We start from the raw sequence: 14,811 nt of genomic DNA, 5'->3' as shown, positions 1-14,811 counted from the left end.
TAGCACACGTGCTTTCTCTGGTCTGGCACTCTTCCTCGGTGGGTGCTCATAGCCATTCCTGGAAGCAGGGCGCTGAGCTCACTGGGCTCTTTTGGGTCTATTTTCATGTGTGCAGTGAGCAGCACTTGCCTTTCTGTCTGATTCAGGTGACCTTCCTCAACGAGACAACCGGAGAGTACTTGTTCCACGTGGTGACTTTCAAGGTGACGGCTTCGGGACCCATCGGCACTGTGAAAATGAGCACCGCTGTTCGGCAGAGGGTGTCCTCCACCGTCAAGGTGGACAACCCTCTGCCTGTCCCGGTGACGTTTGACGTCACCTGCGAAGTGCCCGACGTCAGCGCTCCACAGCACTTTACTGTTCCTGCACAGTCGAAGGTAGGAGCAAAGCTCCTCCGGCTCACTCTGCTCTCCCTGCTCCTGGCTAGAGGGGGTGCTCTTGAAGGGTGATGCCTGAAAGGAGCCCTCTGGGGCTTCTTTCCGTGGTGGCAGCTCCCTGCCGATGATCTAGAGAGGGAGCAGGGTGCGAGAATATCCCCAGTGGGAATCCTCCTGCGCTGGTGGAGTCTGCCCTGCTGCCCCCTGTAACACGCTGCCACTGGGCCTCACGTGGCAGGTCCTTGTGCCACGTGCCCCTCGTTCAGTGTGGTGCTTCTAGCTGTGAGTGGCTGCAGGACAAGCCTCAGCCCACGGCCGGGTTGTCTGCAGCCTGGATTGACAGGAGGCGGTGTGTGCCCTGGGGCTTTCTAGGGTGGGAAGCTTCTAGCATGATGCTGGAGGGCTCTGAGCTGTTGGGATCTGTCCCTAAGTGAACCGTCTCCCAGAAGGAGCAAGGCTGTGCCCGAGAGAGAGGGAATCAGAGCAGGGAAGGCGGCACAGCCTTCCAGCACTGCCTGAGCACAGCAGGGACCAGCTGCCCCCTTCTCAGGCTGGCGTGTTCCCTGCCTCTGCCTGACGCAGTGGCTTTTTCCTTCCTTCCTTCCTCCCAGGCGGATCTTGTCTTGGAGTATCAGCCCCTGAAAACGGGTGAGAGCACCGGGCACCTGGTGCTCCAGAGCAGCGACTTGGGCTCTCTGTCTTACAACCTGCAGCTGAAAGCCATCTCGCAGAGGCCAGAGAAGCCCGTGTATTTCCGCGCCACGCTGGGCTCCCGTCAGACCATCACCACCAAAATACGGAATTTTGCCCAGCAGAAGACCGAGTACCTGCTGCAGGTGAGCCCGGGCTGCCGGGGCTCTGGCTGGCAGGCAGCTCCTCTGGCCAGCACCAGCCCTCTCCACCAAGGGGTCCAAGTGCCTCTGGCTTGGCCTGGCAGAGCCAAGGTGGCCACGTGAGCCCAGGGGTCTTGCCACTCGTGTGGGCTTGTTGCCAGCTGCACTGTCCTCCCGTGTGGGCGCGTGTCTGCTGCCCTGGTCGGAGCTGCTTTTGCAGGCCCTGTGGTGCCTGGGCTTGCTTCCCCCTTGCAGCCCAGGTCTGGCAGTCAGGGGTCTTGGGGCTTGGGTGCAGGGTTGTCCCTGATGGGCACGTTTGCACAGTTGTCATGCCCATTCAGGGCAGGCACTCACCAGGGGTGTGGTGTGGGTGGGAGAGGCCAGGGCCAGGGGACCATCGTGTTCTTCCCGAGGTGCTGGCTCTGCTGTTGTGACCCGCCCTCCATGGTCTCTTGTCTCCCCTGCGCAGACCGACTGTGCCGACTTCCAGACGGCAAAATCCATCAGTGCGGCACCTGCTGGCGCTGGGGGCTCGGACCTGAGCGTGGAAGTGACCTTTGAGCCCTGCCAGCTGGGCGAAGCCAAGGCCACGCTGCAGCTCAGCTCCGCATTGGGCGGGCAGTACCGCATCCCACTCATCGGCCTTGCACTGCCCCCTGAAGCCCAGGGCCCCTTCCTCATCCCAGCCGGCGGCTCCACCTCCATCTCCTTCAGGAACGTCTTCCCGAAGGCCACGGCGTTCCAGTATGCAGTAAAGCACCCGGCCTTCACCGTCAGGGCCCCCGAGATGCTGCGCGCCAAGAGCAGCACCACCATCACCGTCTCCTTCAGGGGCGGCCGGGCTCCTGTCACCAGCAGGCTGGTGGTCTCTTGCCCTGGGGGCTCCTGGATCTACCACCTCCGGGGCCTGCCCTCCACCCTCAAGTGACCAGCTGCCCGCGGCCCTTCCCGCCACGTTCGTGCTCTCTGGAGCAAATAAATTTCATTTAAATCCCTCCCACACGACGTCCTTGTCTCTAAACGGGAGAGACATGAATTTGCTGGATGGACAGCCGGTGGACAAGGAATTGGCTGGATGGCTGCGCACAGAGAGTCGCGGTCAATGGCTGAATGTCCAGCTGGAGACCTGTGACGAATGGAGTCCCTCAGGGGTCGGTGTTGGGGCAGACCCTGTTCAACGTCTTTGTCGGCGACACAGACAGTGGGATCGAGCACCCTCAGCAAGTTTGCTGACGCCACCGAGCGGTGTAGTGCAGTCGATGCGCTGGAGGGAAGGGATGGCATCCAGAGGGACCCGGACATGCTGGAGAGGTGTCCAGCCTCATCAAGTTCAACAAGGCCGAGTGCAGGCTCCTGCCCCTGGGTCAGGGCAATCCCAGGCACAGCTGCAGGCTGCGCAGAGAAGTGATTCAGAGCAGCCTGAGGAGAAGGACCTGGGGGTGGGAACATGAGCCGGCTTCAGCGTGCGCTTGAGCCCCGAAACCGCCTGTGTCCTGGGCTGTATCACCAACAGCATGAGCAGCAGGTCAAGGGAGGTGATCCTGCTCCTCTCCTCTGCTCTCATGAGAACCCCGCGCGGAGCACTGTGTACACTTCCGGTGTCCTGAACAGAAGGACATAGAGCTGTTGGAGCAAATCCAGAGGAGGGCCGCCATGCTGCTAAGGGGGATGGAGCAGCTCCTGTACAAAGACAGGCTGAGAAAGTCGAGGCTCTTCAGCCTGGAGAAGGGAAGGCTGCGTGGAGAGCTCATAGCAGCCTTCCAGTACGTGAAGGGGGCCTACAAGGATGCTGCGGAGGGACTCTTGGTCAGGGACGGTAGCGACAGGACGAGGGGTGATGGGCTTAAAGTGAACTGGAGGAAGTTCAGGTCAGCTAGAAGGAAGAAATTCTTCACTGTGCGGGTGGTGAGGCCCTGGCACAGGTTGCCCAAAGCAGTGGTGAATGCTCCATCCCTGGCAGTGTTCAAGGCCAGGCTGGACGGAGCCTTGGGTGACACGGTTTAGTGCCAGGTGTCCCTGCCTGTGGCAAGGGGGTTGGAACTAAATGATCTTAAGGTCCTTTCCAACCCTAACTATTCTCTGATTCTCCGATTCTCTGACTGTGCACATCAAGATCCCGTGGACTGAGTTGGTGGGGAACTGGAATCCAGCTGTTTGGAAGTATCCCCCCAAAAATGTGTGCGCACCCTTCCGCGCAAAGGCAGGTCTCTAAACTGAAGGAAATGCATGTCCGGTGGGTCCTGATGCCCCATATAGGCTGGAGCTTTTTTCTTGGCAGACACAGGGAGGTGATGGGAGAAAGGATGCTTTGATAGCAGCTGCTCCTTCTGTTAACAATAAAGGATGCGGTTTGGCGCGTCTGTTATGATTATTGTTATTATTATGCCTACTGCTTAATGGCAGGAGTTTCAAAGTTAGGAATGGCACTTGTCCTTTTAATGGTGAGAATGCTGCTTTGTCCTGTCTCTCTTTTGAGCCCAGGTTTCGGAGAGAAGTGACACTTAATTTCTGTTGTGACTTTTGGCATATGTAAGGAAGCACAGGAGGAACGTGTTTAACTTTGGGGAGATCGTCTGATGACTCCCACCTTCGCTGAGGCTGCCAGGTTTTGGCAAATGTGGTTTGGGGTGAAAGCTGATGAAGTGTCTCAGTATAAGTCGGTTGTGATGTGCCCGAGAGTCGTGCAAACTTGAGGTCAGTTTAGTTTTGCAGCCCTGCTGTTGCAGGTTTCCAGTGAAGGACAGATATGTAGGCCCGGTGATTAGCTGTGAGCGACATGATTTTTCTGAAACCAGAAGTTTTTTTGGAGCCAGCGTAACATTTTGAAATCAGTTGCCTGAGGCTTGGATGAATTGGGTACTCCTCTGAGTGAAAATGCTGTGGGGATTTTGTTCTGAGTTGCATTAAAGCTGAGAGATGTGCTGCTTGTTTTCACTGATTTTGTGCCATGTTTAGAGTCGTTTGGCTGTGCTAAGGTTGAGGACGACCGTGACTGTGTGGTAACTGTAAAGGGAGATGAAAGTTTTACGTGATTCCGGGAAGCAGGGAATGTCCATGCTAGGAGAGATTTCACATTGCTGGACACATCCCTGCACAGTCCGTTTGTGCGGAGGCGTTAGGCCGGGGACACGCAAAGTCTCTTTCACCTGAATTTTGGCGTGGTTCTGTGCTTGATCCTGCCGATGACCCATGTGGTGTGCTTTGAGGAGTGAAAGGGAGAGGAAAGAAGCATTCTAAAGCATGTAGAAATGTGGCAGTATTCCTGTCGGCTGCAAGCGCTGCTGGGGAAGCAGATGCTGGTTGCCTTTTCTCTTCTAGACGAATGACTTTCACTGGCAAGACAACTGCTGTGCTGTGAAGCTGCCAGATGGACCTGTAGGTAGACTTGGGGCAGCGGGGATGTCATGGGGGGAATTTGGGAAGGCAGAGGGAGCCCATGGTGGCAGCAGGGACCGAGCAGGGCTTTGGAGGGATGTGGCGGGAGGTGCTTGTGTTGCTTCTCTCTTCAGGAGCAGCTGTTTCAGGCTTACCTGGATGATGACGGTAACGAGAGAGGGGTTTTGTTGGGCCTACGTCCCCAGGAGGGGTGCACTATGCCTGCCCTTTGTTTTCACTTTGTGCCTGGTGTTTCTAGGCCTTGAAATTGTGCTGTGGGCTCAAATGGACAGTGAAGTCAAGGAGGACGAGCGCAGGATCAGTTCTCAGGGAGACAGGAGGTGTGTAAGTTGTGGTGTCTCGTAGCTTTTGTGGGAGACAAAGAAGCCTGGTGGGCCAGGAAGAGCAGGACTAAGGATTGGCATTTCTAGAGGATTCTGTGCCTTCAGAGCTCTCTGTAGATGTCAGCCAGTTTGTCTGCTGCCGTGCAAGTGCTGCTCGCTGGGGAGGAGAAATCCTTCTCTGCCAAGTGGATGCTCCTCCCCAGCTGCATTTCAGCTCCCTTTGCCAGGGAGGCTGGAGAAAGGGCTGCCCTGATGCGGCTGATTTTCCTTGCCCTGTTCTGGTTTTCTTCATCAATAGAGGGCGCTGAAGACACCAGCTGGATGCTCGGTGCCCTTCCACGTCCTTCTTGAAGGTGTTTAGGTGGGTGACCGAGGCAGGAGGCAGCAGCTGTAACCTGACTGCAGATGTGATGGGCATCGAAGCCCACAGCAGATCTGGACTGTGAAACCTTGTGTCCCCCGTGGGACAAGACCTTGCTTGTAGGCAGTTGCTGGAGAAAAGCTGATGTGTCATAAAGGTAGACGTTAGTTTTCCTGCGCATTATCGTCTGTTCTACCCGCCAAGCTGAGGTGCTTTTCTGTCTGCCTTCAGGACTGCTGCAGGCACCTGTTTTAAAGACATGTTGGTCCAGGCAGCGTGCTGAAAGGTAAGTTAAGGTTTGTCAGCCATGCTTGTTGCTCCCAGTGAGTTAGTCTGGTAAAAGATACCGTTTTCTGCTACGAAAGCTCATTGCGTATGTTGTTTGAGGTGTTAGAGAGGCTGATTACAGAGAGAGGGGGTAGATCAGGCTCTCCGTAGTACCCACAGCACTGTGTTAGGTGCGAGTTGTTTGCCAGCCCTTGTGACTCTGCTGCTCCCAAGCAGGTAGGGCTGGCCTTGCCTCACAGGTAGGAAAGTTGGTTCCCTGTGAGATCAACCCCCTTGCCTGGTGCCTGGCAGAGCTGTAATTAGACAAGCGCAAATTTGTCACCTGCTGTGTCACCCTTGGTCCATCCACCTCCCCTGCTCTTGGAGTCCCTGTGCTGCTTTGTAAGGGAGAGTTTTGCAGGGCTGCCCTGGGGACAGGAATGAAGCAAAGGCCCACCCCCACAGGAAGGGTGGTGGCTCTGTGAAGCTTCTCTTATGTTCTTGGGATTAGGACATCACCTGGGTGTGCTGAGGCTTCCTGGAATGCTGGAATACCCGAGCTACAGGCTGGGAGCTGGGAGCGTGAGATTCCTGCAGGCCCTGCTGGGGATCTCAGCTCCCATACAGGGACTTTGCTCCAGGGTTTGCTGGTGCTGGGAGGCAGAGGCATGCTGGAAAGAAAGGCTTTGGGCATCGTGGCTCTTTGGGCCAGCACAAGCACCCCTTGCTGTTTGCAGGGACGGGAGGCTTCCAGACAGTCCTCATGTGTCGTCTTTCCTGATGGCAGACAGGAAAGGACTGTCCTTTCCTGACAAAAGGAGCTCTTCTTGACCAAGATTTCGTCTGCTCCTGCTGTCTGTTGCCCACCTGAAATCCTCCTTGTCTCCCGATGGCCTTGTTGTCCTTCCAAGAGCAGCCAGTTGTGCTCCTGCTGCAGTGGGGAGAGGGATGGAGTCAGGATGGGCCAGTGGCTGGCAGCCTCCGGCTTCCTTTTCCGTTTCCATCCATCCCCTCTCTTCCCTTTTAATGAGAAGACTTCCCAGTGTGAGAGGAAGTCACCAATGGGGTACTGGGGTCCTTGCTTTCATCCTTGGCAGGGAGAGGCTGCTCAAATGAAACCTGCACCCCCTTGAGCTGCTCCTGTAACAGACCTTGTAATGGGAAACAAAACCCCTGCAGTGAGGCTGACGGCTCCAGATCGAGTGGGTCTGTCCTGCAGCTCTGAGCCTTGAAAGTCAGAGATGCTTGTGTCGATGGTCACAGTTGCCAAGGTGGCTGCTCCTGACCCACTGGGTGCCTGTCTTTTCATCTTTTTATCCTCTTTCTTTGGTTTGTTTGTTTGTGTGGTTTTGGGTGTGGCTGCTGTCTTGTCTTCTAAAATCAAAGCCCTGGCTCGGGTTGCAGCCCAGGAGAGCCTCTGCAGGGCTGTTCTTTGACAAAACTCCCAGTCTTTTTGGCAAAAGACTTTCAGGTACAAATGCAGTCAAAGAGCTGGCTAAGCAAAAGGCAATGCAGTGGTCCCTTCTTCAGCGAGCAGCGATTGCTTTGGGGTTTGGCTTGAGTTGAGAGGGTTGTGGCTGTTGCATGGTTGTAATGGGCCTGTGAAGGCACCTGCCTGGAGCAGGTAAAGCCACATTCAGCTTTGCTTTTATTTCTTGGTGCCTGCTTCAGTTTGGAAGCTCCTTGCACAGCAGGGCTGGTGCCTGCAGCCTGCCCAGCAGCTCTCAGCACAGCGTGTGTGCTGCAGGGAGCTGCCCTAGCTGCCTGGGAGCAGCAAGAGATAGGCCTGTCCCTGCAGTGCTTCACAAGTGAGAAATAAGGCAAGCTGCTCCTTTCACAGCTTCTGAAGAGCCTGTGGGGCTTGGTAGCTGCTGGGCTTGTGCCCAGTGCTCCTGTGGGCTCAGGTTGAAAGGCCCGTCATGGGCTGGGCTTGTCCCCTCCCTGTGTCTCCTGGTCTGATCTTTCTCTCCCTTGCTTCCAATCACAGAAGCACATGCTGGTGTTTGAAGGTGCCTCGCAGCAGAAGTGGTAGCCCTGCTGTGGATGAGCAGCTTGCTGTGAAGGCAGGAGCCAAGGAGAGCAGTCCTGCTGCAAATGGAGCTGCCAGGGGATGTCTGAAGCTGCAAATGCCAAGCAAGCTGTGATGGAGCAGGTAAAGGCCGTGCTTGCTGTTTTTTCTCTTGGTCAGGAGAAGGTGGAGGGAAGGAGCGCCTGTGGCACTTAGTGTGGCCCTTGGAGCTGACCATGGGAGGATCTTGCTGGGCTGTAGGTGCTGCTGCTCAGGCTCTGAAGGAAGCTCTGTATCTCGGGAGGAGGAGAGGAGGACCCTGTACTCCCTAGCCTGTAGTGTCCTGTGGTGCTGGGTGGCATGGAGAAGGCCCTGGCAGGAGGGGGAGAAGAGCTGGGTGTGAGGGAAGAGAGGCTGAGCCCTGCTCTGCCTGTGTGACTTTGACTAAGCCCTGGTCCTGCAGTGTGGGGGTACTGAAGGATGTTTCTGTCCTCAGTATCGTGGTGACTTAGATGGTTTTTAGCTGCCAGTGGAGACACGAGGCCAAGGCAGTTAGGGTGAAGGCAGTGTCAGCCCCAGGAGCGACTGTCGAACCATTCTGTAAGTGCAGAGTTCTCAGTGCCCCTGACATCTGTCCCCTTTCTTGTTTAAAGTGAGACGTGGTACCTTGCGGAATTGGGCCTGAACCTCCGTCCCGAATGCACCCATCTTTGTGTGCACTGTCTGCTGGCAGTCACAGCCTCGGCTGCTGCCCTGCTCGTGTCAGAGATTCCCCCCGAACTGGGAGTAACTTCTTGAATGTTCTGAAATTTACACAAAGGGTTGCAGCTGCTGGGTTAAATGGTTTCCTAGTGTGAAGGGAAAAGAAAACCTTGGGTTGGCTATTAGGGGAAATTCCTTCCCAGAAAGGGCTGTCAAGCCCTGAACAGGCTGCCCAAGGCTGTGGTGGAGTCACCATCCCTGGGGGCATTCAAATGACCCGTAGATGCGGTGCTCCAGGGTTTAGTGGTGGACTTGGCAGTGCTGGGTGCGAAGGAGCTGGTGTTCGGGGGAGCCTGAGCTGGGATGGGGGGCAGTGAGTGAGCGGCTGCATGGGTCTGACTTAGCGTCTGGCCTTAAAGCACAACACTGGGTTAGACTTGCTCGTAAGGGTCTTTTCCAAGCTAAATGACTCTTTGAGTCTCTGAAATGACATCCAGGTGCCAGGACAAAAGAGGTTAAAAGGGAGCTGCAAAGTCAGGATCCGGAGAGCAGACGCCGGGAGAGGCAGGTGGGAAGGGACAGTAGTAGTGTAAGGACTGAAGGCAGGAGGCGCAGTTGTGAATGGTGGCATGTGGAGCGGGGGAGCCTCCAGCAGAGCCTTGAAGGGAGCTTGGGCTGTCTCAGTGTCGGCTGGCAGTTGAAGGTTATCAAAGAAATAGCAGGAAGCTCTACTACTGGTCTCCTGTTCATTATCTCAGCTGTGGTAGAGCTTTTGTCACAGGTTTCCTTTCCTTAGAGAGCTTCTGTCTTGGTGCCTTCAGCACACAAGGGTGCCACACCTGAGGTGTCTTTGCCTGAGCTCTCCAGTTTCCACCTGGATTCGTGGCTGGACACGTTCATGCGGGACATGTTTTGGAGTGTTTCCAGAGGCTGGCTGCCTGGAGAGCCAGTTAGCACTCGGGGCTCCTATCCTCCCTGAGTGGGTTGTAAAGCCCCAGCTGGTGCGTGTTGGTTTCAAACTGAGGGCTCCACGTTCCCCGCCAAGCCGATGTGAGGATTTGCTTTGCGTGTGGCCGAGAGTCTCACGGATAGCTTTTGTTTCCGGCAAACGCTGTGCGGCAAACGTGTGAAGCTCCTGGCAGCTGAGATGCCCCGGGAAGTTGGGTGGCCTTGGCTGGTGCGTGTGCCCGTGTGCGCAGGCTTAATGGGTCCAAAGTCATCGATGGGTGCTCAGCAGGGCCAGCGAAGTCGGAATGAAATCGTTGCTTTGTAGTTAGTGTGGAGGCTTTTTTCTTTCCTCCTGAAGCAGAGAAATGATTGTCTCCTCTGCAGTGTATAAACCAAGTGATCTGACGCTGACGGAGCGTGAAGAAATGCTGCTGTGAGGTGCACTTGAATCCTGCTGCAGGCCTTCACTGCGGGGAGACCTTGAAGGCGTAGGGGGGCGCTGCAGGGATCTGCGAGGCTGTAACTTTAGCAAGGCCCTGCAGTGGCCGTGGAAGCAAGCCAGCAGAGGAGAGACAAGGTGGCCGAGAGTGATAGCGAGAGAGCTGGAGGCAGGAAGCACGGTCCCCACTCCAGGCTGGAGCTGGAGAAATGCCAGAGCCACAAGTGGTGGCGGCCTTGGTGTGGAAGCGGTGCGGGGGGGTGAGCACCTTCTTGACAGGGCGTGTGGAGCTCGCCTATTGTGACGTAGAGGGGAGCTGCTGCTGTTAAATGCGAGCAGCAGCCGTGGCGCAGTCAGAGCAGGAGTTGCTCAGCCGCTGAGACAGGAGCAGGCTTGAGCTACTGTGAGGCTCTGAGCTCTGCTTCCTCGAGGCGCTGGTGAAAGCCTGCCCTAGGTGGCAAAGGCAGAGCATTGAGGAGAGGGGCTGGGCAGCCCAGGTCCACGCCCTGTCCTTTGCTGCCCAGGTTCCCCTGGCTGTTGGCAGCCCAGCAGCAGTTATCTTCTGTGCTGGTGGGCAACAGCCACCCCGAGGCGTCCCTGGGCAGCTCCTGTCCCTCCAGCTGCCCACAGCTGCCGAGCAGCGCGAGGGCATTCAGGAGCCAAGGCTGGGCCCTGCCCGGAGGAATCCTCCAGGAGAAGCGTGAATCACCCGTCCTCAGGTAGCGTCTGGCCCTGGGCAGCAGGGAGGAGGCGGCTCCGTTGGCAGCAGGGATGGGGCAGTTGTGTGATAGCCGGCAGGATTTAAATGTCCCTGGGCTAAGAGCAGGGCTGGGCAAGTAGAAGGGCTTGGAGGGGCTCTGCAATTGCCGTGCAGCTTGCAGTGATGGTAGAGACTTGGAGCTAGGCTGTAGGTCCTGCAGCAAAGGGAGCCTTGGCTGTCTGAGGTGGGGAGCAGGGAGCCACGGCAGGGGGCGGGGGGGGCTGGAGGGGTGCTGTGTCCTGGTTGCTGCTTTGTCCTGCCCCTGCACGGAGATGTGCCCCGTTGCTCCGTTGTGCTCCTTTCCTGCTCCTCTGGGAGGTTGGTCCCTGCGGGCTCTGCGGCTGTGGAAGAGCCTTGCTCCAGGGCTCGGGGGGAAGCTGCTGGGCTGGCTGGGATGTGGAGGTTGGAAGCCCTCTGGAAATAAGCGTTGTGGGGGTGACGACAGGTTTCCTTTCAAGTGAAGTGAAATCACAGTTTGGAGAATTGGAACGAATGAGCCCGTTACTCTCAAGACCCGGTAAGAAACCACTCAAATCCAGATCAATGTTGGATCATCCCCGTTAGGTTTCTCCCCTGAAAAGGAGTTATTTCCACCTCTAAATCCCAGCTCTTGCTGCAGCAGGGCCTCCTGTCCATAGGGCGGTGCAGAGCTCTGGTGTTTCTTGCAAGAACAAAAGGGAACGGTAGCCTTGTTTCCTGAAGCTGGGAAGGGCCCAGCACCACAAACACGTGCAGTGCTGTAGCTGCCTTGGGAGTAAAGGAATGAGGTGATTGCATTGCCTTGCAGAGCGTGGGGAACAGTCGAGGGGCAGGGAATGGCCATCTTTGCCTAGATGCTGTCTTGCTGTGTGTGCGCAGTAAGTGCACGCAAGAGAGGTGATGTGGAACACAGGGAAGCGGGAGGGAATATCATCCTGGATTTTACTTAGATTTGAGCTAATTGCTCATGTGCCTTTGATGGTTTCCTGCTTTTTTCCTGCTGTGACAGCCTGGAATGCCTGTAGGAAGCCTCGAGTTTGGGTGTTAAGAAGCGGAAATGAGGGCGTCCTTTGACACAGAGAAATGCTCTTGGGCAGTGGGGTGATTTGATGCCTGGAAGGAGGCGTTTTTTGCCAGATAACCTTTGTACCTTCAAGCAGGCAAAGTAGCCTTGAGAAACTCTAGTTCTTAATCAGGGTCTTGAGCTGTGTGCTGCGTTAGTTAGAAACAGGAGCAGGCTCCTTGCAGAAAGGGTGAGAAGTGCCAGCAGCCCCTGGAGTGTCTCTGTGGCTGGTGGGAGTGCCCCCAGAGCAAAAGGCTGTTTTGGCTCAGGGGCTGTTTGTTGTGGGGTTTTCCGTCTATGACTGGAGCCTAAATATGGTCTAATGATGAGTGAGGGTGGGGAGGCCCCGTGTTCTCTGCTTAGGAAGGATGCCAGAGGCTGGAGACACAGCTGAGTCCTTTGGGTGTGCGAGGAATGGCGAGGCCCTGGCACAGGTTGCCCAGAGAAGCTGTGGCTGCCCCATCCCTGGCAACGTTCAAGAGCAGGTTGGACACAGGGGCTTGGAGCAAGCTGGTCTAGTGGAAGGTGTCCCTGCCCGTGGCAGGGGGTTGGAACTGGGTGAGTTTTAAGGGCCCTTCCCTAAGGTTGTGGGGTTCCACGGGTCCAGGGTTTTAAGGTTCTGGGGTTGTGGATTGTCCAACTGTTGCTTCTTCCAGGTGACCTCTGCGACATGGCCAGTGGCAAGACCCCGCGGCCCCTGAGGTCCTCCAGAAGGGCGGATGGATTCCAGAGCAGAGTGGTAGCATCTCGTAATCCAAAGGTGGTCAGAGAGGCAGAAGAGTCTCTCAGCAGCAAGCAGAGGCTGGCCAGCCCTCGGGAGATGAGGCGGCGCCGGCCTCTCCAGCTTCGGGACGTGGGTGACGTCTCCCATCAAAAGGTAGCCTTTCCCTGCCCTTTTCCTTGCTGTTTGATGTGACATTTGAAGAGGGCACGTGCTTGGGGCAGGCTTGCCTCCAGCTCACCCGAGCAGCTTGGTGATTAGGTCCTGTTGTCATTTCCAACTGGTGGTGGTGGAGTTCTTTCTGCTGGGGGAAAAGCAAACCGTGTTTCTCCAGTGAGCCATTGAAGTCCTTATCTGCACGAAGCCAGTGGAAGCTCTCCTGCAGTTGGTGGGTTTTGCTGGAGTTGAGCTACCGTCGCTAAAGCATGCTAGTGGGGGAGGGCTGGGGCAGGAGACAAGGGCAGGAGCTGCTGTTCCTCATCCTGCTCTTCAAACAGCCACCTCTTGCTTTGGTGTAGTCAAGTGCCCCGTGCATGGGGTGACAGGACTCCCTCAATGGTGGCAGTAGTGGCCTTTGAAGGCTGAGGGCCTGTGGCAATTACTTAAGCCGTAACAAACCCAATTGCATTAATGCTTTGGTTTGTAAGAAGGCGTGGAACCCTTCCAGGGTGTTTGAGTTTTCAGTCTGCTGGCTACCCAGGGGAATCGCCCTGGGCAGAGGAGAGTGGATGCGCTTTACCTGGCTCAGTGCTCTCCTAGATGGATGTTTAAAGCTGCTTTTCTTGCAGGACTGCTCATTCTAACACACAGTCCAGGTGGGTGCATGACTGAGGTAGGCTGTTGAGCAGAAAGTTGCCAGCAAGAGACCTGTATCACATCAGTTAAGGGTTGCCCCAGACAGCGCACGAGGTGGGAACACGTAAGACGGGCGCCCAAATGACTGGCAGTGCTACAGCTACTGGCCTCAGCCTGACCGTGGAGAAGCAGGAGACCTGCCTGTGTCTCTCGAGTGGCAGCAGTGCAGCTGGGAGAGGGGAGAGCAAGCAGGGAGGAATTATCTGCAAGTAATGCCTCTGCTGGGTCAGCGTTTGGTCTTTGTGTGTATTTTTTCAGAGCTGCTTCTGCAGCAGTATTAAATAAATCAGCAGTAATAGAATACAGAGAAGCATCAACTTCAAGCTCACGGGGAAAGGGGATACGAATTACAGTCTAGCTCCAGTTGCCCAGTAATGCTGGGGAAAGAGCTGAACTTCATCCCCATCCAGCATTCACCTCATTTGTCTGTTTCCCGACTGCCCTGTTACTTTCTTGTTGGCCTTTCCTCCCTGGTACTGGTGTCTTGCAACTGGTTTCTGGGCTCTACATCAAAAAAAAGATACTTGGGATGCGTGGGACTCAGTCTTGCTGCGTCAGGGGGAAGTTCACCCGCAAATTGTTTCCTGTGGAGGCCCATGGAAACTCGTGGGTTTTGCTTGCTCCCCGAGTGCTCGTGGCTGTTCCAGGAAGTGTCTGGAGCTGAGTGAGCACCTTAGCAGAGGGCTCTGCTGGAGGTGAGCGCTGCTTTTCCTTTTGGAGAAGGCAACGTGGAGAAACAGCCTCCAAAAGAGCTTCTTAGCTTGAGGCTGCTCAAGCTGGTCCAGAAAGCTTTGCTCAGCTGAGAGCAGAGGTGGGTGAGCTGCCATCTCCTAGTGTGAGCTGGGCAGATGTACTCGCCAAGAGATTGTATTTACCGGAGATCAGTGTGGGATCTTCATTCGTCGATGTTTCTGCCAGCAGCTGAAGCTCTCTCTGCTCTGTCTTGCGTCTGCAGTTGTCAGCAGTTGACGTGGACCAGAGGTTGTTCCAGCCTTTCCCATCCGAGGTGGTGTTTGAGAACTACGTTCCCCAGCAGTTCTACATAGCGGCGCTAGCTCTGAGGAACACGGACAGGGTAAGTGCTGGGCTGTGGAGGTTGAGCACTGGGCTGGAGGAGGAGAGCAGTGGAATTCACACGGTGTGCAGCAGAGCAAGTTACCTGCTGCAGCACATCGCATGCAGAATCCAGTGTCTCACCAGCGTTATTCTGCAAATGGGGGAAATGTTCCCGTGCTGGGGGTTCTGCCGCTGGTTTTGGCCGTGCACTGGTGGTATCTAAGCCAAAGGAGTTTTTTGAGCCAGCGTGCTTGCCCTTGAAAGCCCTGCTCTGATGGGAATGTCGAGGGCTGTGCAGTTCTTGCCTGCTGTCATGCTTTACCTCGAGTGCGCAGCGTATCCCGCTGGCTCCTTGGTTAATGTTGGTTTCTGGCAGGGCATGTTTCCCTCTCTCAGCCTGTTCAGCCACGTGTGTGCAGCTCCCTGTCACAGCACAGGGGTTGAGTCTTCTCCACTTTGTGCTGGAGTAAGTTGTAACTGCTGGCATTAGCACTCCAGGCCGGGTGTTTCAGAAGAGCAGTGGAAAGAGGCTGGCTTAGCAGGAGCAGTTAAAGGGGAGGACTTGAGGTGCCACTTGAGGCTCCTGCTAAGCTTAGCTCAGTTCTGCTCAGGTGTTTCTAAGGCAGCGTGGCTGTGCGTTCTCTTTGGAGAATCCCAGCACGGGCAGGGTAATGTGCTCCAGAAGGTCTCCAACTTGAGCTGGAAAGATTGTGATCCTTTGGA

General features: G+C 55.9%; 1 protein-coding gene across 1 annotated transcript in view; it reads left to right on the top strand.

The window, feature by feature from the left end:
• LOC133277465 (hydrocephalus-inducing protein-like) overlaps positions 1 to 2,208 on the top strand; it is a 43,938-nt gene extending 41,730 nt beyond the window's left edge. Inside the window, exons 36-38 of the mRNA XM_061469305.1 lie at positions 147 to 377; positions 989 to 1,213; positions 1,680 to 2,208. Of these exons, the coding sequence (XP_061325289.1) occupies positions 147 to 377; positions 989 to 1,213; positions 1,680 to 2,138 (915 nt within the window). The 3' untranslated portion in view covers positions 2,139 to 2,208. The remainder of the gene's footprint in view (positions 1 to 146; positions 378 to 988; positions 1,214 to 1,679) is intronic.
• The last annotated feature ends 12,603 nt before the right edge of the window (positions 2,209 to 14,811 follow it).

Source organism: Pezoporus flaviventris, unplaced genomic scaffold (assembly GCF_033815535.1).
Source record: "Pezoporus flaviventris isolate CSIRO_AGI_PZ_B2104156 unplaced genomic scaffold, CSIRO_AGI_Pfla_v1 ptg000056l, whole genome shotgun sequence".
Taxonomy (NCBI): Eukaryota; Metazoa; Chordata; class Aves; order Psittaciformes; family Psittacidae; genus Pezoporus; species Pezoporus flaviventris.
Note: the sequence above shows the minus strand (reverse complement) of the source record. Positions and strands in the feature narration are given on the sequence as shown.